Source organism: Ceratotherium simum, chromosome 40 (assembly GCF_057802395.1).
Source record: "Ceratotherium simum simum isolate JZ-2026a chromosome 40, ASM5780239v1, whole genome shotgun sequence".
NCBI classification, from domain to species: Eukaryota; Metazoa; Chordata; class Mammalia; order Perissodactyla; family Rhinocerotidae; genus Ceratotherium; species Ceratotherium simum.
Window position 1 is genome coordinate 3,330,571 of NC_141939.1, and position 27,913 is coordinate 3,358,483.

The following is a 27,913-nucleotide window of genomic DNA, read 5'->3' on the forward strand; positions in this document are numbered from 1 at the left end:
AAGAATTTCTAGAGTCAAAAAGAACAAGTTTTGCCTGTTTTCCTGTACTTTCTAGCTGTGTGACTAGAGTCAAGTAGCTATAACTTGACGGCATGTTATTTTTTCATTAGGTCAGACTGTAAGCCCTGTCTCCCTAATTCATTTATTGTTGTTGGTTTAAATGAATATTTAAAGTCACCTTGAACTAAGGTGTGTATGTAAAGTTCCTATCAGAGTGACCAGAATATACCACATGCTCACTAAATTAAAGCTATAACTATTTATTACTTGCAAATGAAGAAGCTGAGGTTGGTCTTTCCTTTAAAAACAAAGGTGAGATCCAAGGTGTGGCGCTGCGCGTCCTCCAGGTGCTGGACGGCACCAGACCCTGCACCGCACGAGGCCAGAGGGACGCTCAGGTGGCAGCTCTCTTTACACCCGACCACACAGAGCGCTTCATCCCCTGTGCGGCCTTCACATCTTCCCAGTCCAATTTGATGTCTGGAACATCGTCTTCTGGCTCCGGATCCTTTCTCAAGGGGCCCAGGGGGGAGGCGACCACGATGGGCAGAGGGCCACATTCCTCCCGGAATTCCACAACATGGAGACTCTTCTTATCAGCCAGCTGTTGATGGGTTTCCTGGGCAAGACCAAGTTGAGAACACCAGGTGAGGTCTCTGAGTTACATCTCGAACATAAAGAGCAGGAACTTCCACCAGCCAGAGGGAAGTCAGCACTGAAAACACTGGACCACTTGGGGGACTTAATACCATTTCAGTTAATTCTGGGCGATGTATTTTTCTGGCTAAACTATGGCTAAACTAAGTCGTGGGTGTCATCATCTCAGCCCCATCTCCCCGCCCCAAGCTGGGATGGAGGAAGGGCCTTGGCCTCTGCTCTCTTGCCTTCCAAACACTCCCAATTCTCTGCCATGCTGTGCCCCCAACTGCCAGCTCTAGCTACCAATTTACAGGACACGCAGGGAGAGAAGATGTTAAGGACCAACAGAAATTGAGTCAGCACCAGATTGGGAAACTATAGCACAAACAACCTGGTTTCTTCAACAAAAGAACTATAAGGAAAGAAAAGAAGAGGGGGCGGCCAGCCCAGTGGTGCAAGTGGTTGGGTGCGCGCGCTCCGCTGCAGCGGCCCGGGGTTCGCCGGTTCGGAAGCTGGGCACGCACTGATGTACCGCTTGGCAAGCCATGCTGTGGCGGCATCCCATATAAAGTGGAAGAAGACGGCACAGATGTTAACCCAGGGCCAGTCTTCCTCAGCAAAGAAAGAGGAGGATTGGCAGAAGTTAGCACAGGGCTGATCTTCCTCAGCAAAAAAAAAAAAAGAGGAAGACTGGCATGATATTAGCTCAGGGTGAATCTTCCTCGCCAAAAAAAAAAAAAAAAAAGAAGAAGAAGAGGAGAACCTACCAATTAAAAGTGACTTAAAAGGCATAGCAAAAAACTACGATGTATTGACCCTTTCTGAATTCTGATTCAAACAAATTGGGTAAAAAATGTTTTTTTAATCTGACAATGGATACATTTCTATGAACAATGATTACATATTTGATGATACACTGGATTACTATTAATTTTTGGGGTATGATAACAGTATTTTGGGGTATTTTTAAATTCTTGTCTTTTAGAGATACATACTGATATATTCATGGATGAAATCAAATGATGTCTGAGATTTGGTTCAAAATAACTGGGGCAGGGTGGGGGTGGTATTGAGAAACAAGATTGGCCACAAGCTGCTAACTGTTGACACTGGGTGAGAGGGCCATGGGGAGCCGTTAGAGAAGGGAGCCGTGAAGTCTGGAAACAGGCAAATAAATGTAGTAGATGGTTATTGATAGAACATTAAAATACTGAGATGTTCAATCTCCTGTTTGCAGACATTATGGCCACCTTGTACTCTTCTCTCTAATTCTCCATATGTTTGAAATTGGAAAAGAGATGAGCTGTTTGGTAAAAGCAAAATAAAATAATTTAAATTGGTGTGTCTTACAATCAATGGTATGTTGCTTATATTGGTGGCATTTTTTTCTTTCTGAGTGGCACATTAAAATAATTCAACTTTTTATAGCTGATGGCATTTTAGAAGAGATGATACATGGTAATTACATGAGAACATTCAAAGTGCTAAAATAAATCAAAAATATCACATAAAAGAACAAGTCTACATGATCATAAATATGACCTATCTAGAACCAATACCTTACTTACATCAAACAATTACACCTCTAGCAATAAGTTTTGATTTAGAAGTGCTTTTGAAGGATGTTTTCAATAGTAGCAAAACAGACACACACAAAGCTGTTCAAAACAAGACCTTTAAGCAAAGCTTTCTTTTTCTTTTAATTAATTTTCCTGTTTTAAACAGAGACATGTAAAATTAGTCTCTGGATCATTTTATTCAGAAGCAGTCCTTGCACTAAGTGTCGGAAGCCTGTCAAATTCCTCAGCAAATGGAGGTCAGCAAGTGGAGTCTCTTGAGCCTGATTGTCTTTCTGCTTGTCCAGCTCTGCTAAGGTCCCCTCATCCCTTCAAGGGACAGGCCGCCCCTGCTGAGCAGGTAGGAGGGCAGCCCGGGAGGAGGGGCCCATGCAGTCACAGGCCTCCGTCTCCGCTATGGAGTGGAGTGACTGAGAGCCCAGCCCAGGCTGAGGGGCCAGCTGGGCAGAGGGCCAGGGCTCCACCCACGTGGAGAAATACCCTGGCACATTAATGTTCATGGTTCCTACTAACTCAGGCGTCCGTCTGAACGACCTGCGCAGGTAACGTGAGGACTGACTGTGCTTCTATGAAAACAGCTTTCCTATGTGGAGGTGCTCCAGGGGCCTCACCCCAGGCCCAGCCGGAGGGACTAAATTAGGAAACAGACCTTGTCCTTTCACTTTACATGTCTGTGTTGTTGGAATTCTAGAACAAGCATGCATTCTTTTCACAATAAACACAGATTGTAATTACTGGCCTTTAAAAATACTTAATTTTGAAACTTCAAAACACCCATGAAGTATTTTCTAAAGGCTAATTTTCATGGACTAACTCTTCAGTTGGGTTAACTAACCCAGTGCAGCCACAGACGGCAAAGAATGTCCGAGTCCTCAGGGGGCCCCAGGAGAGCAGCTCCAGCAGGCGCCCAGGACATCGTGGTCTCAACACACACAACTGAAGTACAAACTAGAGCTTGTTTCACACCCCAAGGACGGGTTACCTGGCGGGAGAGCCCATGGAAGAGGCCCCGGGTAAGGTTGAGCATGTTCATGGACCCCGAGACCTTGGCATACATGTCTTTGATGCCAATGAGCCGGCAGATGGTGATGATGGCCCGGTGGCAGCGGAGGCCGTAGCCTAGAAAAGGGAAAAAGAGGAGTCAGTCACCCTGCTGGCTTTCACACCTCTTCAGGCTCTGGGCTTAGGAGACACTGGTTCACATTCTGGCTTCATCACTTCCCAGCTGGGTGACCCCTGACAACTTACTTAACTTCCATGATGACACTTATTTAAATGAGATGTTATAAGGATTAAAGAAATAATATATATAAATTTTTTCAACACATGGGCAAAAACACAGGGCTGTTATGAAGATTCACAGAGATGCCTGAAAGTTCTGGGCACCCCACGCCCACGTTAACCGAGGATCGAGGGACACACCTGTTCTCACCCTCCTTGACTGCTCAGGTGCATTTGGGCAGAGACATCCACTTCTTCCTCCTGGAAAGACTCCTCTTTGGGCTTCAGGAATACCACATCTCCTGGACTTTATCCCAGAAGCTGACCTGGCCGTCCCACCTGATTGCTGGCCTCTAGTTCTTGGGTGGTGTCTCTCCTGCAGCCACTTGCCCTACTCTTGTCTGCCTGCCATCCCTTCTCCAGGAAGAGCTTTAAATACACAAACCCAATACATCTCTCCCCGTTTAAAGCCCTTCACTTCCCGCTGTTCTCTGAATTAAAGTAAAATAATTAATACAGATCTCCACAGCCTACAAAGCCCTCCATGACCTGACATCTCACTGACCTCATCCAGAGACACACCCTCCCCCTGCTGCCTTTCCCACCTCAAGGACGTGCACTTGGTGGTTCCCCTGGCTTGTTCCCCGGCATGGCTACTTCTTCCCTCAAGGTCTCACTCAATACCTCTTCCTCAGGGTGGCTTTCTCTGACCGCACTATTGCAGGTGGCATCCTCCCCACCCCCTCCTCCCAAAACACAGCATCTCTATTGCTGCTTTCAGGCACTTTAGTGGAACTTGTTGATCCGATGTTTCCCCTTCAGTAGACTGTGGGCTCCGAGGGCTGGATATTGTTTCCACTGTATCCCCAGAGCCTAGGTCTGTACCTGGCAGATGCAGGTGGGAGTGAGAGAGACAAAACAGCCCCAAGTTTAGACTCTAACATTTTGATTAGTCAGACATGAAACTCAGCACACACCTCCCTGCTTTAAGGCAGAAGATCTACTCCACAAGTTAAACATTACTGGCTTTCTAGTTTCCGATTTTTAATGGTAATTCAACATATGTGTGTGAAAACTGTATTTGGATAGAAGTACATAACATATTCTTACCTAGAGCTGTCCCTATTACTTGAAAGGACCAGTTAAATGTGGACTCCATACCTATGCCAGATCATGTGAGAACTGGGGACTTCAGAGGGTAGCTAAGACAGGCAACAACAGGCTGGTTTGTTCCTCCGTGTGTGGAGTTACACACATATAGAACATGTGTCCATGCATGCATTCATCCACAGATGTGTACAGATGCACACACACCTGGAGAGACATGAACATGCAGAGGAGTGCAAGGCAGATCTTTGGAAGGGCCTGGGAGGCAGACTCTCCCCTGCAACTGCTTGCTGGATGACCCTGGGCAAGGTCCTCCCCTCCCTGCCACACCTACTGAGCAGAGCTGGTGGGGAGCTCCCGAGGGGAGGGCTGCGTGCTGCAGAGCACCTGGACCACACGACACACTCCATGACTGGCAGCCACTGTTTTGCACAAACATCCATATAATAGCGGGCACAGTCCTATGGCAATTATCGGACTGTACTTTGATTGTGAAGACTTCCAGGCAGGGACTGTGTCCAAGAACACTTGTTTAATAAAAGTCAAATGAGAGAGAGAGAGAGGGGGAGAGAGAGAGAGAGAGAGAGAGAGAGAGGGAGAGGGAGAGGGAGAGGGAGAGAGGGAGAGTGTGTGTGTGTGTGTGTGTGTCATACAGGAAGCTCTCGCAGTGCTGTGTGAGGAGTTAAGTACTGTCCTGCAGACAAGGCAGAAGTGTCCCAGGGTTAGTAAGTCTGGGAACGTTGCATTCTCTGTCCCTGTCTGGAGACTCACACGCACACTAGTGCATCAAAGACTGGGACCTTCACACACACGTACAAACACCTTTTTCACTTTCCTTAATCCAACTTTCCCACTTGGCACCCTTTTTGGGGTAGCACCTGTTAGTATCTCCTCATGGAAGGAGTGATGCACAGGAACATAATTTAGGAAATGCTGTCTATGACGCAGCATACTGTTTTAGCTTCAAAATCAGACTGTTTAACCCCAATGCACAGGAAATGGGTTAAACGATATAGCAACCTACAGCTATAACCTATAGCTTTGATTAGATGACAGGGAAGATAAAAAAGGTAACTTCTGCAAATAAATTAAATTAAAATTGTAGCAGTCTTTCAAAAATCATTCAGATAAATGTATCTAAACCAACGCTGTCCAACAGAAATATGTGCAAGCCATACGTGTAATTTTAAATTTTCTCATGGGTGCATTCAAAAAGTCAAAAAAATACAATTAATTTTAGTAATATATTTTCTTAACCCAATGTCCAAAACATTATCATTTCAACATGTAATCAATATAATAATATTTTTGAGATATTTTGCATTCTTTTTTTCATACTAAGTCTTTGAAATCTGCTGTGTATTTGGCACTTACAGCTGATCTCAGTAGCCACGTCTCAAGTGCTCAATAGCCTCTCAGGCCAGTAACTACGACACGGCCCCACGCAGGTCTAGACCTTGATGTCTGAGTGCTCAGTACTTCCTCTAGTGATAAAATAAAGTGGTTTCTATCAGACAATTATGACTTTAAAGCAGAAGGCAAGCTCTAGTTACTAATACAATCAGTACTGTAGTTGATTTTTTTTCTTGATTTATTTCCAGGCCATAGCTCTAGCAGAGCTGCACTAGAAGCTCTGACATAAAAATTTTAAATATGTTTTACCTCCTTTCGATCAAAACTTTTTAAGATAGATCTAGAGTTATATGAAATCAGTCTTACTGTGGAACCACAGGTGACAAGCAAATCAGAATGTTCAAGGATTCTACACTCCAGGTCCACTGGGCATGACTGCCACAGCCCCGGGACCCTGAACCCTGCCTGCCTGCCTGCCTGCTCTCCCACAGGACAGGAGGAAGGTCCATCTCTGCATCCACACAGCTAAGTGTAGCACCTGGCTCACAGAAGACAGTCAATCAATACCCAGTGATGAGAGGAAATGACTGGAACCAAATGAGCTCTAAGAACAGAACCATCTAAGAGCGTCAATGACGTCTCCTCGAGGAACTGAGGCTCCCACTCACCCAAGCCCACCTCCTCACTCAGCTGCTATTTCCTCTTCATAATGTGCTCTTCCCGCCTGGAGTTACCCCGGAACATGCTGGTGCTCACGGGAGTCTGGGTAGGTTGACTACTTTTTATTTCCCTGAGAGCCTCAGCCTTCTTCAATCTAACTTAGGCCTTTCAATTCTGGTATTTTCAAAGTGAATTCTAGTAAATGTGAGCAAAAATAGAGGACACGATGGAACTGTGAGATTTCTCTGCTGTATCTTCAACAAATATGAGTTTTGTAGTTACCTCTGGGTTGTTTCTTCATCTTGATATGCGTCCTTTTAAATGTTAAAGAAATATCGTGGAATACTGGAGGGAAAACACATAAACACAAGAAGGATTAGGGGTTCCAGTTTTGATGCCCTTGCAAATATCACAAAGCAGCTCGTATCACTCAAGGCAGCCAGCACAGACTGGCCAAGGACGAGGGACAGACTGATTTCACTCATCACTAACCTTCTCAGGAGAGAGAGTTTGTCTCTACACTTCATATGTTTATTTGTAAGAACGCAGTAAGGAGCAGAGAAACACAAACATACGTATAGAGACATATTGCCTCGCATAATGAAACAAGTGTAATCCTGTGAATTTTAAAAGAAAAGACTAACACTCACTCGTATGGTCTTCATATCGTTCTATATAATGCAGATAGTGAACTGCTTTGTTCTTTGCCTGAAAGAAGGAAAATATTTGTTTTGAATCTATTGCTGGAATTTACATTTTCTCAGAGATTTCAAAAAGTATCTTTCATAAAATATTTTATTATAGAAAATTTCAAACACACAAAAATTTCAGTATATACTTCTAAAAGCTAAGGATTTAATAAAAAACATAAGCACAATGTCACTATCACCCCTAAAAAAATTAACAATAATTCCTCAGTATCTGTCAACGTTCTGTCAGTGTTCAACCTTTCCCGGCTGTCTCATAATCTTGTCGCAATCAAATGTCTGATAAAAATGATGCAAAAGAATACAGGCACTTCTAAAACTGCTTTTTATAAGATAAGTGACCTTTCGACAGTAAGCTTCAGGGGAGGGTTCCTATTTTTATCTTTTTTGTGGTTCTGAGGTGTCTAGCACATAGCTTATTGATCTTTTACTGTCAACAAAGGAAAAATGTACGTACTTTCCTGAAAGCATCCACCCGTTCAGTGGCTTTCCCAATGGCAAAACCTAAGAGTAAAACGTAAGAGAAAAAGCAAAAATATGAAAAGGGGCATAAATTTGGCACATAATGTCTTTTGCCACATTTTAAGTTTCAGCTCCTACAATATTTCATCGTGCTTCATTTTTCTTCTTCCCACAGAAAACCTGCTGTGCAAAACGAATGACAGAGCGTGAGGCTACAGAGATTTGCTTCTGTGTATTGGGGCAGCTAGGAAATATTACAGCTGAAAGTATCTACGAAATCCAAAGTTAGATGCATAACATTACCTTTATAAATCACTAGATAAAACTAAATATACTCAATTTAAAAAAACAAACCATTAATATTTAAATTAATAAGGTAAATGGTTTTGAACATTTTTGAGAATAGATTAAAATAAACAGAAAGGTTGGGAAAAAACATACACTGCTATAGAGTAAAACCACAATTTCACTGAAAGTTTCAAATGCAGTTCACATTTCAATTAACCACGAAATAAAATCAACGATTCTTGAGTCTGTAAATGCTTAACCCTGTGAAATGAGGTTTATCACAAGTCAATGGAAATGCTTCCATTATTTGCTGTCACCATTAATTATTATTTTGAAGAATGTATTTTATGTTTAAATTATACACAGCAAAGTAACATAAGACAATACTGTTCCATGAGATATGCAAGACATCTGAGAACATGGGACAAAAGGGGCTGAGGATTCCAACCCCTAATTTAAACAAAACAAATTAAACCATAAAGGTCCAAGACGAAAATATGGGTGAACTTATTTATAATCTTCAGATGAAGGCTTTCTAAGCAAGACACTAAACCAGAAGTGATAGAAGACTGATAAACTTGGTATACAAAGGTTTGAAACTTCTGTGAATTTAAAACTTTGTATAGAAAAAAATTAAAAACTAAGTCAAGTACATAACAGACCAAGGGCTAATGTTCTTAACTTACAAAGAGCTTATACTAATCAATAAGGAAGAACCATCACCCAATAGAAAAATGGGTAAAACACATGAACGAACAGATTTCAAAAAGGGTAACAGCCAATAAACATGTAAAATGGTGTCTAAATTCATATAATTAAAGAAATGCAAATCAGAACTAAGAGATATGTTTCCCATATCATATTGACAGTCAGCACAGTTTGATCATATCCTGGGCTGGCAAGGATGTGATGGTCCAGATGAAGATAAACTGAGGCAACATTTAGGAGGGCGATCTGGTAATACTCACCAACATTTAAAACGCATAGAACTTTGAGGCAGTAATTTCAGCAAGAAATTTCCCCTATTGATATACTTGCAAAAGTACAACAAATTACATGTACAAGAAGCTCGTTATCTTTTATAAACAGTAAAAACCTGGAAACAATGTAAATATTCAGCAATAGGGAAAATGTTACAAAAATTATGTTTATTCATACAATGGAACATTATGCAATCAGTACAAAAAATGAAGGGGAATCTGTTTATGCTGATACAGAAAGATCTCTGAGTATAATACTAAGCAAGAAAAGCAAGGTGCTAAATTATGGATATGATATGATCCCTTTGTATCAATTTTGTAACAGATATATGGTGATATATGAATACAGAATTTCAAGAAAGATACAGAAGTAACAACATGTTAAGAGTGGTTTCCCAGGGGCCGGCAGGCGGCGTAGCGGTTAAGTTCGCCTGCTCTGCTTTGACAGCTCAGGGTTCACTGCTTCAGATCGTGGGCACAGAACTACATACCACTCATCAAGTCATGCTGAGGTGGCGCCCCACATAGAGCAACTAGAAGGATGTACAACTATGACGTACAACTATCTACTGGGGCTTTGGGGAGAAAAAAGGAAAAAAGGAGGAAGATTGGCAACAGATGTTAGCTCAGGGCCAATCTTCCTTTAAAAAAAAAAAAAGAGTGGTTTCCTTTGGCAAATACCATCCATACACACTGCTTGTTTTCAAAGTGTCAGTATGGGTTAAATAGACAGTTTTCCAGTTTTCTTTCCCTTATACATTCACGTATACATTTGAAAAACAGATGTTCACTATAGAAACTTTATAGAAAAGTATACGGAAGAAAATGTAAATAATTGGCAAATTAGAGTAAACATTATTAAACTTTTCATTGAGTATCTTTCCAGTCTTTTCCATTTATATTAACATATTTTATTAAAAAACAAAAATTGGGGGGCCGGCTCCATGGCTTAGCAGTTAAGTGCACGTGCTCTGCTGCTGGCAGCCCGGGTTCTGATCCCGGGCGCACACCAACCCACCACTTGTCTGGCCATGCTGAGGTGGCGTCCCACATACAGCAACTAGAATGACGTGCAACTATGACAAACAACTATCTACTGGGGCTTTGGGGAGAAAAAGGGAAAAAAAAAGGAGGAGCATTGGCAATAGATGTTAGCTCAGGGCCAGTCTCCCTAAGAAAAAAAAAAAGAAGAAGATTGGCATGAATGTTACTAGCTCAGGGCTGATCTTTCTCACACACACACACACACAAAAAAAAATTGGGATTATATTATACAGTCTTACATGAAATCATTTTTTTATTTTAATTTAGCATTATTTTGTAAATGATTTTCCATAATTCTTTAAGGGCTACAGAACATTAAAATGTGTGACTACACTCTTTCTGTAACTATGTCCCTATTGTTGAACATTGTTTTTTCTCCCTAATTTTTCACTATTATACATAATACATTAGTGTCTTAAGCTTTTTTAAGTATCCATTGTCCTCATAGGAAAGGGCAGATGTAGGAAGATCTTTTCCCTCTAAGGGAGTTCATGGGTTTACCACAAGGCTTGTGAGCCCAAACCGCTAACAGGTTTAATCAGGAGGAAACGGCTGGCTGCAGCGTGAACGCGCAGACCCCACAGGCGAGCACAGCCGCGCCTGTCCTCTGCCACCACCACCAGCACCACGTGTACCATCACACCCCGTTCACCTGCGGCTCCTCGGCCGTTCCCCACAGCCACCAGGACGCGGACTGATTTCTTCCTTCCCTCTTTTGCTGTCATATTGAAAACATTTCTGACCTAAAAGACAAAGTGTTTCATAAATATTACACCTCAATAACATTCTGGAGTAGAAAACTGGGGTGACCTCCTTACAAACAACGCACACGTGCTGAATCATACATCATCCTCCAAGTCCACGAGCATAAACGCAAACTTTCTCCAAAGGAACCTCTCTCGGGACTGTTTCCTCAGGAGCAAAAAGGAAACAAGACTTTCTCCTCCTATTTCACAGGGTTGTTAGAAGGTGCCACTGAGGTAACTTTTAAAGGGACCTGAAACTGTACAACTCAACATACCCTATTTTAATGAATGTACCGCAAGAAAGAAAAATAGTTGCTTATTATACTTTGACATGGTTTATAACTGATTGACTATAAGACATACCCAATATCAGAGATGTTAAAATATGAAAAAATGTGTACTTAGAAATGATAAAATGCAGCCTAGAGAAAGAATTAGCATAGGACTGGATCTCTATGCTCAGGACTAGGCTCAACTGAGAATAGAAAATCTGGAAATGTCTGCTTATTATGAACTACAGGAAAATCTGCATTTGGGGGCATATTTAAAAGGGCAGGAACTATGAAACTGTGAACTAATCTGCTTATCTGGCAGCCCCTTTCCCATAAAATGGGTTCAAGGAAACGGGAGCTCCCGTCCACCCTGTGGACGACCCGACAGGAAACCACCACACACACAGGATGCTTCAAAGGAATTAACTTCCAAAAGGTACAAACTGGGACCAAAGACATAAAACACTGGTGACCAGATGTTAAATTCTATGATGCAACTGACATTGAAGAAACAATATACATACTCAATCATGAACTCAATAAATGGTCATTCCTTATGGTATTTAACACCCAGTGTGCAGCACTAGCTCACAGGGAAGCTGACTCTTTTAGGGAATGTCCTGGAAAGAGTGACTGAATTCACCACATTCGTGTGCCTGCAAGCAGCCCAGCAGGTCACTTCCCTTCAAGAGCTGGACATTCACAGCAACTCCAAGCTTCCCACCCCCACCCCACGGCTCCTCTCAGGCTCTGCTCCCTGCATTGAGTGCCACATACAGCTGGTGTATAATTTGAGGACAGATTGCTAATGCTACCTTAGCTTTAGGAAGGAGGAAACTTAATCTCCAATTTCTGTTACCGACAATACCACCGAAATTGCCTTGTCCTGGGACCTCAACTGGTAGCCCCCACAAAGGGCGGCAGTCAGGAAAGCCAGTATCAAGTCACTGAAATTCAAGTTCCATCATTTACTTACTCAAATCAGCTCTGTGTCTAGAAAAAGTCACGCATCAAAGCTTTCCCTCACAGTTCCTCTTGCCCTATCCCCACTCCACCCACCCCAACTTCTCCAAAGGCTTAACTGGGTATTTAATGCAGCATGCCTACCTCAAGAATCCTGGTATCAAAATCGTCATATGTTTCTGCAGGGAGAGAAGAAACAGGCATACAGGTAAATGTGTCTGTACAGTTAGTGTGTGAAAGCACTTTTCAACACAGGCTCCATCACTGACTTTTGAGTGAGAAAGAATCTCAGATTGTTTGGTGCCGCTCCCAAGGCCACACCCTGGTCCTCCATCATCACCAGAGACTGCTCCACCACTGAATTCACCAGCTCGGCCACCATCTCCCAGACTGCATCCTCCTAACCCCCCAGCTCTCGCACTCAACGACTCCCAAGACAATGGTTCTTGGAGCTTCCCAGCACCCCCAGACTCTTGACCACTGTTTTCCCCTTATCTCTCACGCCCTCTGCTCTTCACAGCCTCTCCCACTCAGCCAGGACACCACAGTCCATCACCTCCACCAGATCTTGTGAATGTCCTCAACGCTCTCACCCTTTTCTCTCCACCACACTGTCCAGGCCTGAATCCATGCAGCTGTCTGCCACACCTGGCCTGCTGGGTGCTGCTGGAGAGAAGTCAAAGCAGAGTACACACTTGGGCCACTAAAAATCCATGGTCTCCAACTCAGGTGAGTCCTCCCTGCTGTGTGTTAGCCTTTCATGTCCTTTAGTTAGGTCTCTCTCCACTCACCTCAGCAGCCATTTCAAATTCTCTCTGTGTTCTTTCATTTTTATTAACTGTTTACTATAGAAAATTGCACTCATAGACAAAAATAGGGAGAACAGTAAAATAAAAGCTTATGTACCCATTAGCCAGCTTCAATAATTATCAACTCATGGCCAATCTTCTTTCCTCCAAACTGTCCAACTCCCACTCCACTGGATAATTTTGAAGCCAGTCCAGACACCTTTTCACCAAAATATTCTGGTGGCCGTGCTCATCAATCCTACTTTCAGCAGATGACCCCAGCTCCTCCTCACAGACTGAATGACGTCACCAGAAGAGATACCACCCACATGCCCCGCCCCCACACATGTCCACTACCAACAAAAGAGGCTCACCTGAGTCTGTACCCTGCCCTTTCTTCTGTCAGGAGTTAATACACTTATCTAAACACTGGATCTGGGCCCTCATTAGGGACTGAGTTTATGGGTCTTTTTCTCTCCTTCCCATATCTTTATTCTCCCAACTGAAGCACTTTGCTCAGTTTTAAGCATGTTGCCTAAGTCTCTCCATCTCAGCGTCTCCTCTCCTCTTTAAGCCAAACTTAAGGAAGCAGCCAAACTCTTGTCTATCTCTTCATCTCATACTCATTGACAAGAATGAACTTTTCAGGTGATTTTTACTTCTTTATGTACTTGGAGAGGGGAGAGGACTTTGTTTTCTAATTTGGCCTGATAAGCATTATCAATTTTTATTTCATGTGTGCTTTTATGAGGCTTAATGACAGCTATCTGGTTGGTCTATTTTCGATTATGGAGACAGCACTCCCGAGCTATGCTGCTCCATAGACACCCCCTGACCAACTGTGTTCGGGAAACTGCATCCTGTAGGTGGCTTGTGTAGATCCACAATGCACACCACCACATTAAGGCTCTGAGAAGCTACACAATAAAGATACCAGTATCCAGTGCTTTGCATCTTGTTTGTGGAATACTTGTTGGTTATAGGCCTCTAGTGTTCCATAAAATACAGGTGGATAATAACGTGGAGTTACTTCAATGATACTCAAATCCTTTTCTGGAAAAAGGGAATCTAAACAGACGAGGAAACAAAATCCTAATAAAGAATTCTAAAACTGCAAGTATTCTGCCACAGAGGTAAGCAAAACCAGGACTCTGATACCTCCGTTGGGACCAGGGTCCGGGGCGCCGAGACTGACACCTCCCCACGTGTTTCCACTCCATCCTCGCTCCCTTTTAACCTTCATCTTCCTCTTCCGGTCCCACTCCTGTCTCTGCTGGACCATATCAGCCTCCACCTTCTCCTGCTCTTCCTTGCTTCTCTGGGCAATGGTCTGCACAGCTCCATTTCTCATAAGAGGGGCATTCAGACCAGGCCACAGGAACCCATGACGCCCTGAAGGTTTAAAAACAGACATAAATGAGAATTTTTAAAAATTATTCATTTCTTGAGTGTTAAAATGCCAGGCAATGGGTGTACAGATAGTGATACTGCTGGTGGCAGCTTAAAATAACATAAATTGCTTGGCAGGCCACATGGCCTTGTCCATTAAAATTGTAAATGTACCCACCCTAACAGCTGGTAATTCCACGTCATGGTATTACCTAGAGAAACACTCCCATAGAGGTGCAAGGCACATGTGTCCTTGGACAAGGATGTCCACTGAAGTGTTGTTTGTAAAGGCAGAAAATGGAAACAATTTAAATGTCCAGCAACATTAGGATAGTTAAATCAAATACGGCATATCCACCTACGAAATATTCTGCACTAAATTGAAAGAATGAGGTAGCTCTATAGGTTCTGATGTGGAACAATTTCCAAGACCTATTATTGAGTGAAAAGGTAAATTATAAGACAGTATGTACCATATAATGTAATTATTTCTAAAAAGAAGATATTATATATTTCTTTTAGGGTATTTATGTATATAAAAGCATTAAAAATTTTCAGGAGATACACCAAAATGAGAGCAGTGGTTTCCTTGGGGGTGGCAACTGGGATTGGGGGAGATGGAAAGGGGATGAAGGGGGACTTTAGGTTCCTCTGTAGTCTCTGAATTTTTACTGAGAAGGAATACATACATGATTGCTATGATTTTAAAAAATGTTAAAAAATAAAATAAGACACAAGGTAAGTCCTAGAGAAGAACATCCAGGTAAATGTGCAACAGCTAGAAGTGCAGTGAGAGGTGCTGGCTTTATGTCCAGAAGGCTGGTTCTATCACAGATGATTTGTTAGCAATCACTGTACAAAATGTCGATTCAAGTACACTATACTATTTTTATTCTTCAAAAGACACAATATAAACAATCATGTGTTCCCAGGGTTGGCAAACTAAAGCCCATGGACCAAATCCAGCCCACTACTTGTTTTTGTAAATAAAGTTTTATTGGAACACAGCTATGCCCATTCAATTGTGTATTGTCTGTGACTGTTTTTGTGCCCCAATGGCAGAGCTGAATAGTTGTGACAGAGATCATGTGGCTCACAAAGCTGAAAACACTTACTATCTGGCCCTCTGCAGAGAAAGTTTGCCAACTCTCCATTTATTCCATCTTCTGTCACTGAATCATAAGCTCTTTGAGGGCAGGGACTGTCACACCAGATGCCACACAAGGACACTTAGGCTTGCTGAATGAATAACTGAAAGAATGAATCCCTTTCTACGGGATTTCCCTCCCCCTAAATCATGGGGCAATAAGTAAGCCATTTGATTGGACTCTAAAACCACAGATCCTAGTGCCCTTCATGAGAAATGCTTCTAGTTTATAAAATATCTATAAAATTTTGGGGAAAAAATATGAAAAAGCACACTAGCTGTTTTTATAAATAAGCTTACCTTCACCAATAATCTGACCCCTGTTCAAATCCTTTCTTCTCTTTTTCTTGGTTCTTTTGCCTCTTCCTTTCCTTGCTCCAGCACCAGTCTCTGCTAAAGCACCTTTCCACAGCTCATCTGCCGTCACTATAATGAAACAAGCTTTTTAAAAAATTTTTCAAGCAATGATCTACAGTTTCCTATTGGAGAAAAACGGCTAGAAGAGGCCAGCTTCACTTTTATCATTGTGGCAATGAAAGCAAACTTAAATCATCCTTTGCACATATCATATGTTCACATTTGGAAAACCCAAGAGGAGACAATTCTACTACTTTCAAAGAATATAGCTTTCCTCCACAAAAGATGGCCCACATTTAAATCACATTTACTTAGCAGGAGGTTTGTTTCCCAGACATTTTATCAACTATGGCACAGGTCTCTTCACTGCCTTCTTGCCTCCATTTTAACCAATAAGATAATCAATTAACTATTCTTCCTAAATACAGGTTTCTTAGCCCAAACAAAAAGCAACACTTCAATCTGAACCCATAAACAATAATAATTTGGTTTGCTCTATTCTTCTGTAAATGCCCTAAACATCTCTGTGTATCCTTCAAAATCAGACGCCCAAATTCACCTTCAACTCTAATTAAAGTCTAACCAATACACAGGAAAGAATGAGTATATAGGGTTCTGATAGTTAATACTTGCATGTGCCTGTACTTCTGATATCATGCTTGTCTTTTACTTTATGTATAGACCCTGACACTGCTGATTTATGTCCATTTGTGAATTTCTAGGATTCCAAAATCTTTTTCTATCATACATTTCAATCAGTATTTTCCCCTTTGTACTTGTAGAACATTCACATTCTCTACTTTTGACCACTACTAATTTTATTGCTGTACTTACATCATTTATTAGATTTAAATTCTGTCCTCCCAAGAACTTGCAGCTTTAGTAGTACCACCAATTGATTTTATAACCATATATTGTTTCATTAGCAATTTATTTAATAAAGAATCAGAGCCACACACAGCTAGCCAACTCTAGTTGCACTAGCCAAAAATCTAAGATACGTATACCTACATGTCTGAAATACTAAACACATTCTAGAAGACAAATGAGTATCTTCATTCTCCTTCTCTTATGAGCCCTTAGGGTTTAAAAGTTCTACCTGCTTGCTTCCTGAAAGGCCTTACCTTGATCCTCTGGGGAGATAACACGGAAAGAGAAAAATATTTTGGATTTATAATATTTTTAGTATCTGTACAGTATCTCATTTTTCAGTATACACATATCACTATAGCTGATCTTCACAACTAACGCTCAAAAAAGTGAGATTCCACGTCACATGCTGCTTTGTGTATCCCTGATCAGAGCAAAGGGTTAAACTCAAACTTTAGGTTGACACTGATTCACTTAAAAGAACCACAGGTTGGAAATAAAATTACCAACCTCACCATGTGCTAAACTCTCACTAAAGATTTGATTTTCTTTCCTAACTGCTTAAAAATGATGGTACCTATAAATGCCATCAAAAACTTAAAAGTTCACAATGAAAGCACTTATAATGGGCAGCAGATTAAGAGGTCAATAGAGTTGTTCTTCACTTAGAAGCAGAACAAGCAAATCACTCATTAAGACTAAATGCCATTTTAAAAGGAACTTGATATTGAGACAAAAATGTAAAAGACTAACGAGTTTAGTTCAGTATTTTATATACGAGGAAAACAAAATTTCTAACTACATTTGAAAAAGATAGCAAGTCATATGTCAACTTTTGGATGCCATTATGCTATAAGAAATGGTTTTAATCTTTTTTTCAGATTATAAAAGAAACAGCTATTTTTTTTTTAAATCTGGAAAATACAGACAGTATGAAGAATATAAAAAATAATCGTAATCTGATCACCACTGTTAGATCAGAATGTATATTTTATCTTTTTCTTTATTCATGCCTACATTCATAACTGTATATATATATTTTTTTGTTTTAAACAAAACTGAAATTATGCCATACGTACAATTTTGTATCCTGTTTTTCACTTTATATATCACATTGTGAGCCTTTACTATTATTTCAACCTTTTCTGTCATTTTCTAGAAAGGTGTAGGTAGGTTAATATATACACCTATTAACTACCACAGTTATATAAAATAAAGTTCATGTTTATACACACACACACACATACATATATACAAAATCCACTGTTGCATCTAATTTGACACACTGAGCTATTTCTGTCTTAATCACGCTAAATAACACTGCTTGCTAATTTGGATCCAAGGGATTTAAATGGTGGACCCTCTATGGCAGAGGGATAGATTTACAAGTACAATGTTAAATATTCTTAGGAAATCAATGAGTTTTGAAATTTTACGTTTTTTATTTCTTAGAAGAGATTTAGAAAATCAAAGTAGAAGCAGCAAAAACTAGCCCCATACTAGTTTCAACTGAGTTTGCCCCCTTGAAGCTAATCTCAATGTGACTTGGGAGCAGTAAACTCAGAAGGGTACAGATTCCTATAAGTGAGGAAGAACGTAGGCAAATGGAGAGTCAGAGGCAGGTGTGGGACAAAAGTACAGGGACGGGGTCTCAGAGGGCAAGGGGCACCTCTAGAACAAGAGTTGGAGATAAGGTCTTTTCGTGCAGGGAAAAGACTATTAAAAATTCCCAAGGCCTGTAAATCTGATATAGCCCCCCAAAGTACAAAGTCAGCTCTAAGGAAAAACTGGGGCTGTGGGCACCAAGAGAAGAGGCTAATGGCTCCACATCCACCCACCTCGCTTTCCCTTGCACCACAACCCGCAAACACAACTAAGCCTATGTTACTGGTAATCCCCTGCCACCTGGTCCCCTTTCCACCTGGAAAGAGGGCCTTCCTGCCACCTGGTCCACTGCTACACAATGACCTAGATACCACGAGACTGCCAAAGTACAGGGATCTGGACCCCACACGATGAGACACTCTACAGTCATAACACTGCATTGGAGAAGGCTATGTACTAACGTGGAAAAACATATAATATATTCTACATGAAAAAAGTGGCAAACCCAGTATTTCAGGGTAGTAGGATTATAGATGATTTTTTTTTTTTTTTTTGGTGAGGAAGATCAGCCCTGAGCTAACATCCGATGCCAATCCTCCTCTTTTTGCTGAGGAAGATTAGCCCTGCGCTCACATCCGTGCCCGTCTTCCTCTACTTTATATGGGACACCACCACAGCACAGCTTGACAAGCGGTGCATCGGTGCACGCTCGGGATCCAAACCTGAGAACGCCGGGCTGCCAAAGCAGAGCACGTATACTTAACCGCTGCACCACCGGGCCAGCCCCAATGTTCTTATTTTTGATTTTCTGTATTTACCAAATAGTCTAAAATGAATTGGCTTTATAGGCCTCATTTCTTTTAATTTGCCTAATGCTGAGTTGTGAATTTCACCTCCATTTATTACAAGCTAATTTCAGTTCAGATTGGACTCTTTCAAATACTATCATAACTAGGAGTAATATTAGCAAAACATCATCTACTTATAATTAACTTTTCCTAATTAGATATCCCATCTCCCCAACTGAAGCACAACTGAAAAAAGACTTTGAGTATGTTCTTGGTGTGACTCTAAATCAGCAGGGATTTGGGCCACAATGCAATACCCTTTAGGCCTCAGGTGCCTCAAATGAGGAGATTAAAGTAAACTAGCGCTCCCTGAAGGAGAGTACAAATACAACTGGCAGCATGTGAGATAATTCTAGGAGGTACACAAAGGAACATTTTTATTTAAATAGTACATCATATACGAATCACTAAGTGTTAATTCATTTAAGGAAGAAGATGAAAAAGAAGAAAAATTAAGATACAAAACCACCTTTTATTTTCCTGTTTCATGAAATGGGAAGTTTGTGGGTAGTCTACGTACATTTAGTGAAGAAACTATAGGATCTATACTGTTGGCCCATCGAGTTACTGGGAGAAGAAATACAGCACTGTGTCTGTAGCGCACGGGTCAAGCTGGTGAAACGACTGTTGTCTCTGGTTCCTAGAGATGACAAAGGGCCTGTAGGTAGATGGAATAAAACTTTGAGTTAGATGCTCCATGCCTGTAGAGAAACACTGCCAGCACCAAATAATTAATTGTTACTAATAAAAATAAGTCACTAAAATCCTCAACTTTTAAGAATCATATTTTGAGGACAGTCTTTCTTTAAAAAATAAAACAAAACTTTGGACTGATAACCTAAATGGCCATCCTAGTTAGGGAAGTTATAGTTCATCCACACAATAGACCTAGCTGTCTCAAGAAGGAGACCTGGGGCCGGCCCTGTGGCTTAGTGGTTGAGTGCGCACGCTCTGCTACTGGCAGCCCTGGGTTCGGATCCCAGGTGCACACTGACCCACCGCTTCTCCGGCCATGCTGAGGCCGCGTCCCACATACAGCAACTAGAAGGATGTGCAACTATGACATATCTGCTGGGGCTTTGGGGGAAAAAAAGGAGGAGGATTGGCAATAGATGTTAGCGCAGAGCCAGTCTTCCTCAGCAAAAAGAGGAGGATTAGCAGCAATGTTAGCTCAGGGCTGATCTTCCTCACAAAAAAAAAAAAAAAAAGAAAAAGAAGAAGAAGATCCGTCCACACCAGGGTTGCCGGCGCTGCATTATATGACCCCATGCTGGGCACTATCTGCTCTGGGCAAATGGCGCCCTCTGCTATATGCAGCCAGACGGTGTACTGGTGTGGAAAGACCTGTAAATGATCTGGTTAGAAGAGCAAGGTGCAGCACAGTAGAGCATTCTACCCTTAATGTTTAAAAAACAAGGAGGGGGGGCGTGAAGATATTTTATAGACTAACACCGAAGCACATATAAGAAACTGGTAACAGTGGTTGCCTCTGGGGAAGAAAACTGATGCATCTGGGGGTTGGATAAGAGAGATTTGCTTCCTTTGTGTTTTGGGGAATTTTTTTAACCATATGCATGTATCACTTAAAAAAATGTTTTTAAACAGCCGTGTCTTAAGAGGCAGCCATCATATCAATTCCACGGATGGTGGTGTCCTGTGAGGAAGACAGCAGGGGTGAGAGGCAGCAGTGGACTCGAGGAAACGGGAACACTGATTACAGAAACAGTGCACTCACGCAAGCTTTGCATGTCAATGGAGCTTCTGACCAATTTGCTGCAACATTTAGAAAAACAGAGCAATAGGTACTAAGAAAACTAAGCGACTTTTTTAAAAACAAGGCAATTACTAATTCTAGGAAAAAGAGAGAAAATGTTGCAGGAGAAAGGCAATGTAATGACAGAATACTACCTAGCTCAGCTGTGAAAAATGTATACACGACCTTAATAATCACAGCACTGTCTACAGACTCCATCAAAATTGTGCTTACCACTATGTTGGGAAAAAGCAGGGACAGTGGTATAAGAGTTAGCTCTTCAATTAGCATAACAATGTTAAGAGAGAAAAGAGCCACGTACACCATCTATTTAGAAATATAACCAGAAGGCAGCTGAAAGAGTGGAAAGTGTCACTGGAAGATGGGAAGGAGTAGGAAAGGTAACTAGTTTTAAGATATAAACCTTTTAGTAGTCTGTGGGAGAACAATATTTTAAGAAATAATATAACAATCTTTAAAGCAAGGACTACCAGCCCATTTTATAGATGAGAATACTGAGGGTCTGAGGGGTGACAACCTCTCAGGTTGCAAAGGTAGAAAGTGGTGGAGCAGAGAACTGTGCCATTATTCCACCAGTCAGCGCTCTTCCCCACCAGGGCCTTCAGTGGGACTATCCCCTCAGCAGAGCGATCCTCTCTGGCCTTCCTCACTGAGGCCTTCTCTAGGCCCCACATCAGCCCAGACTGGGGACACTGCCTGGCTCACAGAACAGGGCACAGTAAGTAGTTTATGAGTGCATGAATCACCCAACCAACAAATAAACAAATAAAGAGAAGAGCCCAGGTCCACCAGATGCCTCTGCTGGACCACTCCAGCAGAGGTATAAAGCAAGGAATAAAGGCATTTTGACAGGTAGGGTTAACAAGATAAAAGGGAGTAAGACTAAAAGGAAAGCCTAACACACAGAGTTCCAGAAACTCAAGGACACAGTAAGATTTCAATTCTGCCCTAACCACTGTCCATGTGGAAAAGGCAGGATTTAACTGACCACAACACAACATGGGCTCAGCAAGTGTTGGCTTCCTTCCTTTCTGGAGAGTGACTGAAGAGAGGGCCCTGTGCTACACTGGTGTAGGAGCAAAGGCCTTCTACAAAGACTGTTTCAAGGAGGCATCCTGACAGTATCCCGACAGCTCAGGACCCAGTCCTGCCATTTACTGTCTGTGTGATCTTGAGCAAGTCACCTGAGAGACTCACTTCATCATCTGTAAAATGGGAATAACAACTCCCGCACAAAAACTGGTGTGAGGATTAACCAGGATAACGTGTTATAAGCCTGACACATGGTAATTACTCAATAAATCATAGCTGTTATTTTTTAAAGCCTTAAACTATAACAATTGTAAACATAAAAGTTTGAAAAATACTCTTTAGACCCTATGCATTTCCATTATAAAGAATGTGCTTTGTTCATTTACATTTTAAAAACTATAGAGAGTACTCTAACATTAGACCTTATAAGAAAAGGTTGATAAATGAATCTCACCATTGCTGAGAACATTCTTCAACGTGAAAACGGAAGCTGTCGGAAAGGTGCTTAGGTAAAGCTGCCCGGACAATAAATGACCTGTGAATTAAAAACAAAAAAAAATTTTAAGATATTTTTCTGCATGAAAAGGAAGATTATAAACAGTAACACCTATATTAATATTACTATCTCTAGAATAAAAGAACCAAGACAAGTAAAGGAGTAATTTCTGGGATCCACGATCACTTGCCCAAGTAAAGGACACAGCTTTTCCTTCACTCTCACATCCAACCAGTTACCAAGCCCTATAAATTCTCCTCAAACGTCAATCTACCAGTCAGCCACACCCTCTCCTGTGGTCTCACTGCCCTTTCTTTGTTCAGGCCTCACCAATCCTCAGCCACATGGTAACAACAGTCTCTTAATAGGTCTCGCTGCTTCCAGGTCTCTCTCCCTCTAGGTCACCATCTGCTGTCAGGCAGGCCTTTCTGAAATAACAGGTCTGGTCACTTCACAGCCCTGATATATCATTCGTTGGCTCCCTACTGCCTGCAGAACAAAGTCAAAACTCCTCAGCACAGCCTCCAGGGCTGCGCATTGGCCCCAGCTTTCCACATCAGCCTCATCTCCCACCACTCTCCCCTCCACGCTCCCCCGGCCACGCCAGATTTCTAGTCAGTGTTGAACACACCCTGCTCTTGAATCCTTTTGTGTGTCTCGCACATGTTCTCCTGGTTTGTGTGAAACATCGCCTCTTGGTGAAGCCTCCCTGATGCCCAGAGGCTCCATCAGCACTCTGCTCCCCACTCCCTCTGGAGCCCCTGCACCGCCAGCCTGTATTTGTAGTGTGCACCACTTCACACAATGCAGGGCTTCAGAACAGGCTCTGATAGCAATTACCAGCAACTGATTTGTGAAAAGAGTACCAGGTCAAATCAACGGGGAAAAAACAATCTTTTCAACAAATGGTGCTGGGACAACTGAATATCCACATGCAAAAGAATGAAGCTGGAGCCCTATTTCACACCATATATAAAAATTAACTCAAAATGGATCAAAGGCCTAAAGGTAAGAGCAAAAACTATAAAACTCTTAGAAAAAAAACATAAGGATAAATCATCATAACCTTGGATTTGGCAATAGTTTCTTAGATACGACACTAAAGGCATAAGCAACAAAAACAAAAAATAGATAAACCAGGCTTATCAATATTTAAAACTTTTGTGCTTCAAAGGACATTATCAAGAAAGTGATAAGATAATACAGAATGCGAGAAAATTTAACAAATCATGTATCTGATACTTGTATCTAGAATATATAAAGGACTCTTACAATTCACTAATAAGACAACTCAATTAAAAAATGGGCAAATATTTGAATAGATATTTCTCCAAAGAATATATACAAATGGCCCATAAGCACAAGATGCTCATTAGCCATCATAGAAATGCAAATCAAAACCACAAATTGATACCACTTCACACCCACTAGGATGACTATAATCAAAAGGACAGATAAGTGCTGGCAAGGATGTGGAGAAATACGAACATTCATGCATTGCTGGTGAATGCAAAACAGTGCAGCTACTTTAGAAACAATCTAGCAGTTCCTCAAAAGGTTAAACACAGAGTTACCATTTGGTCCAGCAATTCCACTCCCAGGTATATACACAAGAGATGAAAATATATGTACCCACAAAAACATTACACCCAAATGTTTATAGCAACATTAGGCATAATGGCCAAGAGGTAGAAACAACCGAAATGTTCAACAACTGATAAACAGATAAACAAACTGTAGTGTAGTATATATACAACAGAATATTATCCAGCCATAAAAAGGAATGAAGCACTGAATCCTACAACATGGATGAGTCTTGAAAACATTATGCTAAGTGAAAGAAGCCAGTCACAAAAGACCACAAATTATATGATGGCATTTATACGAAATGTCCAGAACATGCAAACTATAGAGATAGAAAGTAAATTAGAGGTTGCCTAGGGCTGGGGGCAACGGGAGCTGGGGGGACAATAGCCTAAGGGTACAAGGTTTCTTTTTGGGGTGATGAAAATGTTCCAAAACTGATTGTGGACATGATTGCACAGCTCTGTGAATATACCGAAAACCACTGAACTGTACACTTTAAGAGGATGAATTGCATAGCATGTGAATTATATCCCAATAAAGCTATTTTAAAAAGTTTATACACCAGAAAAAGAAAAAAAAAAAAGAAAGAAAGAAACTGGCTCTGGAGCCAGGTGGTGTCCTCCCAGTCTAACCTTGGACAAGTTTCTCAACCTCCAGGTGCCTTAGTTCCCTCATCTGTGAAATGGGAATAATAAAGTCATCTATCTCAAAAAGGCACTGTGAAGACCAAGTGGGGAAAAAAGCATAGAGAGCTTAAGATAGTCCCTGGCGCTCAGTAAGAGCTCAGGCAGGAAAGCTACAAAAGCTAGGTGCATTCCTGGATGAAGGAGAACGTGGTCACAACACGGACAAAAGCAAAGAACGTTCTGGTCACATTTTCCATCAAATGATTTCTGGTCAAGTTTCCCAGCAAAATGAGTCACAAAACAGAACTTTTCAGGGGCCAGGCCAGTGGCATAATGGTTAAGTTCTCGCGCGCTCTGCTTCTGCGGCACCGCCGGGGTTCGGGGTTCACGGGTCAGGATCCCAGGAGTGGACCTACTAACCGCTCATCAAGCCATGCTGCCGCGGTGTCCCATATACAAAATAGAAGAAGATGGGCACAGATGTTAGCTCAGGGCTAATCTTCCTCACCAAAAAAAAAAAAAAAAAAAAAAAATTCTGTTTTTAGAGATCTGGACTTCACAATGACCAATGCTAGATTGCGGGTTTACGGTAGAACACAGCGAATAGAGGCGCCCAAGCCAATCATGAAGCGGTTCCTAGAGAGAAACGTTATGCTGGACGATAGCCCACTGCCCTTCCTCCGGCCGCAACCAACCAGCAAGGGGTGGGGGCGGGCAATCACAGCAAAACGACTGACTTCGGGAACATCCCTCCTTTTGATGAGGGCACTCATCAGCCCAGACTCTACAACGACGAACACTAATCCCACCCGACTCACGCCGCAGGACGGCCTCTCTCCCTTTCGAGCTCCGCTGGCCGCCGTCCGCCTCGAGCCCCACATCGACATCACCGAATGAAGCTGTGGGTCGGCCCGCCGGGAAGGCGACGCTGACTTCGCAGTTCCCTGGCCCTCTGGGCCGCGCGCACACGGGCGGACTGGTGAACCAGAAGGGGCCTCGACGGCGTCCAGCCCACCCTCACTCCCCAGCCCCGGGCCCTGCGACCCAGAGAGGGCGCCGACGCGCGCAGGTCACACAGCCGGCCAGGCGGGACAGGAGCCCGGCGTGAGGGCCCAGGGGCCGCGGCTTCCCGCTTCTGTCCGCCTGGGCGTCTGCAGGCCCCGGGAGGGACCCCGCCGCCGCCCAGCTCAGAGCCCCCGCCCCCGGCGTCCCGGCTCTCACCCGCCGGCACGCAGCGCAGCGCAGGCAGGCAGCCTGCGGCGCGCACCGCAGCCGCCATGGTGGGGCCCTCCGAGCGCCTCCGTCCGGGCCGCCTTCCCCACTGCCTGCCGTGCCGGCTCCTCGTCAAGCGGCGGACCTCGGCCAGCCGCTGAATTCCCGAGGCCAGAGGGCCGCGCCGCAGCGCAGGCCGCGGCGGGAGACTGTTCGTGCGGGCCACAAGGTAGGATGAGTCCGGCGCGGCCGCGGACAGCCCGCGGGGGCGGGGTCCTCGCGCTAGGACCCGAGGGCGGGGCTGGGGCGGGCTGCTCCAGGCGTTCTCCCGGGAGGGGGCGGGGCGGGCCAGCTCCACCGCGCGGCAGAGGGCGGGGCTGGGGCTGGCTGCCGGCGCGGGCGGGCTGCTCCAGGTGTTCTCCCGGGAGGGGGCGGGGCTGGGGCTCGCTGCCGGCGCGGGCGGGCTGCTCCAGATGTTCTCCCGGGAGGGGGCGGGGCCGGCCAGCTCCACCGCGCGGCAGAGGGCGGGGCTGGGGCTGGCTGCCGGCGCGGGCGGGCTGCTCCAGGTGTTCTCCCGGGAGGGGGCGGGGCTGGGGCTGGCTGCCGGCGCGGGCGGGCTGCTCCAGGTGTTCTCCCGGGAGGGGGCGGGGCCGGCTAGCTCCACCGTGCGGCAGGTTGGAAGAAGGAAAGACACGGAAGTCTTGTAAGAAGCTAGGAATTCTCCTCAGCCAGACCTCTGATTTTCAAATTTAGTATAAAAATTTTCAAACATGGGGCCGGCCCTGCGTAGCAGTTAAGTTCAGCGCGCTCCGCTTTGGAGGCCCGGAGTCCCAAGGTTCGGATCCCGGGTTTGGACATACGCACCCCTTATCAAGCTGTGCTGAGGCGGAGTCCCATATAAAGTAGAGGAAGGTGGGCACGGATGTTAGCCCAGGGCCAGTCTTGCTCAGTAAAAAAGAGGATTGGCAACAGGTCTTAGCTCAAGGCTAATCTTCCTCCAAAAAAATATTTTTTTTCAAACATACAGAAAAGCAAAAATAATGACAAGCTGGAGTCAAAGATTAAGATAGACGCAGTTGCTTCATCTGTTCTTTCCCCTTTTTCCTTACGGAAGTAGACAACCTATTTCATTCATTTTATGATGCATCCCGTTTGCAGTAGACTTTTAACATATCAAAATTGGCTAAGTTAAAAGAAAAGAGATTGATCACACTCAGCGCTGGCAGGGGTTTGGGTAAGAGGCACTCAAGCAGTGGTCGGTTAGGGAGGGAGGCTGCCTAATTCAAGAATTCATATATGGTAGGACACCTGCAAAGATGGCCCCCAACCGTTCCTTCTCTGCCTATACTTGCATGTCATTCCTCTCATGAAGAAGTGGAGTTTACATATGTGGAAGATAAACATACACATGGACAAAGAGAACAGATCAGTGGTTACTGGAGGGGAAGGGGGTTGGGTGTGGGCCTAAGGGGTAAAGTGGCACATTTATCTATGGTGACTGACAAATAATAATGTACACCTGAAATCTCACCATGTTATAAACTATTATTACCTCAATAAAATAATTTTTTTAAAAATTGGCAAGCCCAGGTGACCTAGTGGTTAAGTTTGGCACACTCTGCTTTAGGGGCCTGGGTTCAGTTCCTGGGTGTGGACCTACACCACTTGTATCAGTGGCCGTGCTGTGGTGGTGGCTCACATACAAAATACAGGAAGATTGGCAACAGATGTTAACTCAAGTGAATCTTCCTCAGCAAAAAAAAAAATAAAATAAAAAAGAAGGGGAGTTTATTTCCCCTCCCTTGAATCTGGGCTGGCCTTATCACTTGCTTTGATCAACACAAAGTGGTGGAAGGCCTTGTCAAATTTGAGAAGGCAGAAGAGAAAACAAGTGAACTAGAAAAATAGATCAATAGAAATTATCCAATCCAAAGAACAGAGAGAAAAAAAGATTGAAGAAAAATTAACACAGCCTCATAAACCTGTGCAATGATGTCAAGCATTCCAACTTACATGTAATGGGAATCTCAGAAGGTGAAGAGAGAGAAAGGGGCAGAAAAAATATTTGAAGACTACATTGGAAAGAAGTGATGTTCTGGGGCTTCTGGCAAGGCCTAAAGAGGACTGCCCACTTCCACGTTCATCCCCGTGGTGTCCAGCTAA

At 43.2% G+C, this 27,913-nt stretch overlaps 1 protein-coding gene across 2 annotated transcripts; it reads right to left on the reverse strand.

Moving 5' to 3' along the window:
* Nucleotides 1–244: 244 nt before the first annotated feature.
* On the reverse strand, nt 245–25,955 carry MRPS5 (mitochondrial ribosomal protein S5). Of its 2 annotated transcripts, none has more exons than XM_087426142.1 (12): nt 25,760–25,955; nt 22,284–22,364; nt 19,544–19,681; nt 15,644–15,769; nt 13,966–14,199; nt 12,164–12,198; nt 10,691–10,781; nt 7,722–7,768; nt 7,208–7,265; nt 6,840–6,902; nt 3,199–3,335; nt 245–619 (listed from the first exon to the last, which is right to left on the reverse strand). In XM_087426142.1, the coding sequence occupies exons 1-12, from the start codon at nt 25,815–25,817 to the stop codon at nt 395–397; spliced, it is 1,293 nt and encodes a 430-aa protein (XP_087282268.1). In that variant the 5' UTR covers nt 25,818–25,955; the 3' UTR covers nt 245–394. The 2 variants fall into 2 exon arrangements, with proteins under 2 accessions (XP_087282268.1, XP_014647112.1); XM_014791626.2 differs by lacking the exon at nt 25,760–25,955 and adding an exon at nt 25,357–25,513.
* Nucleotides 25,956–27,913: the final 1,958 nt, after the last annotated feature.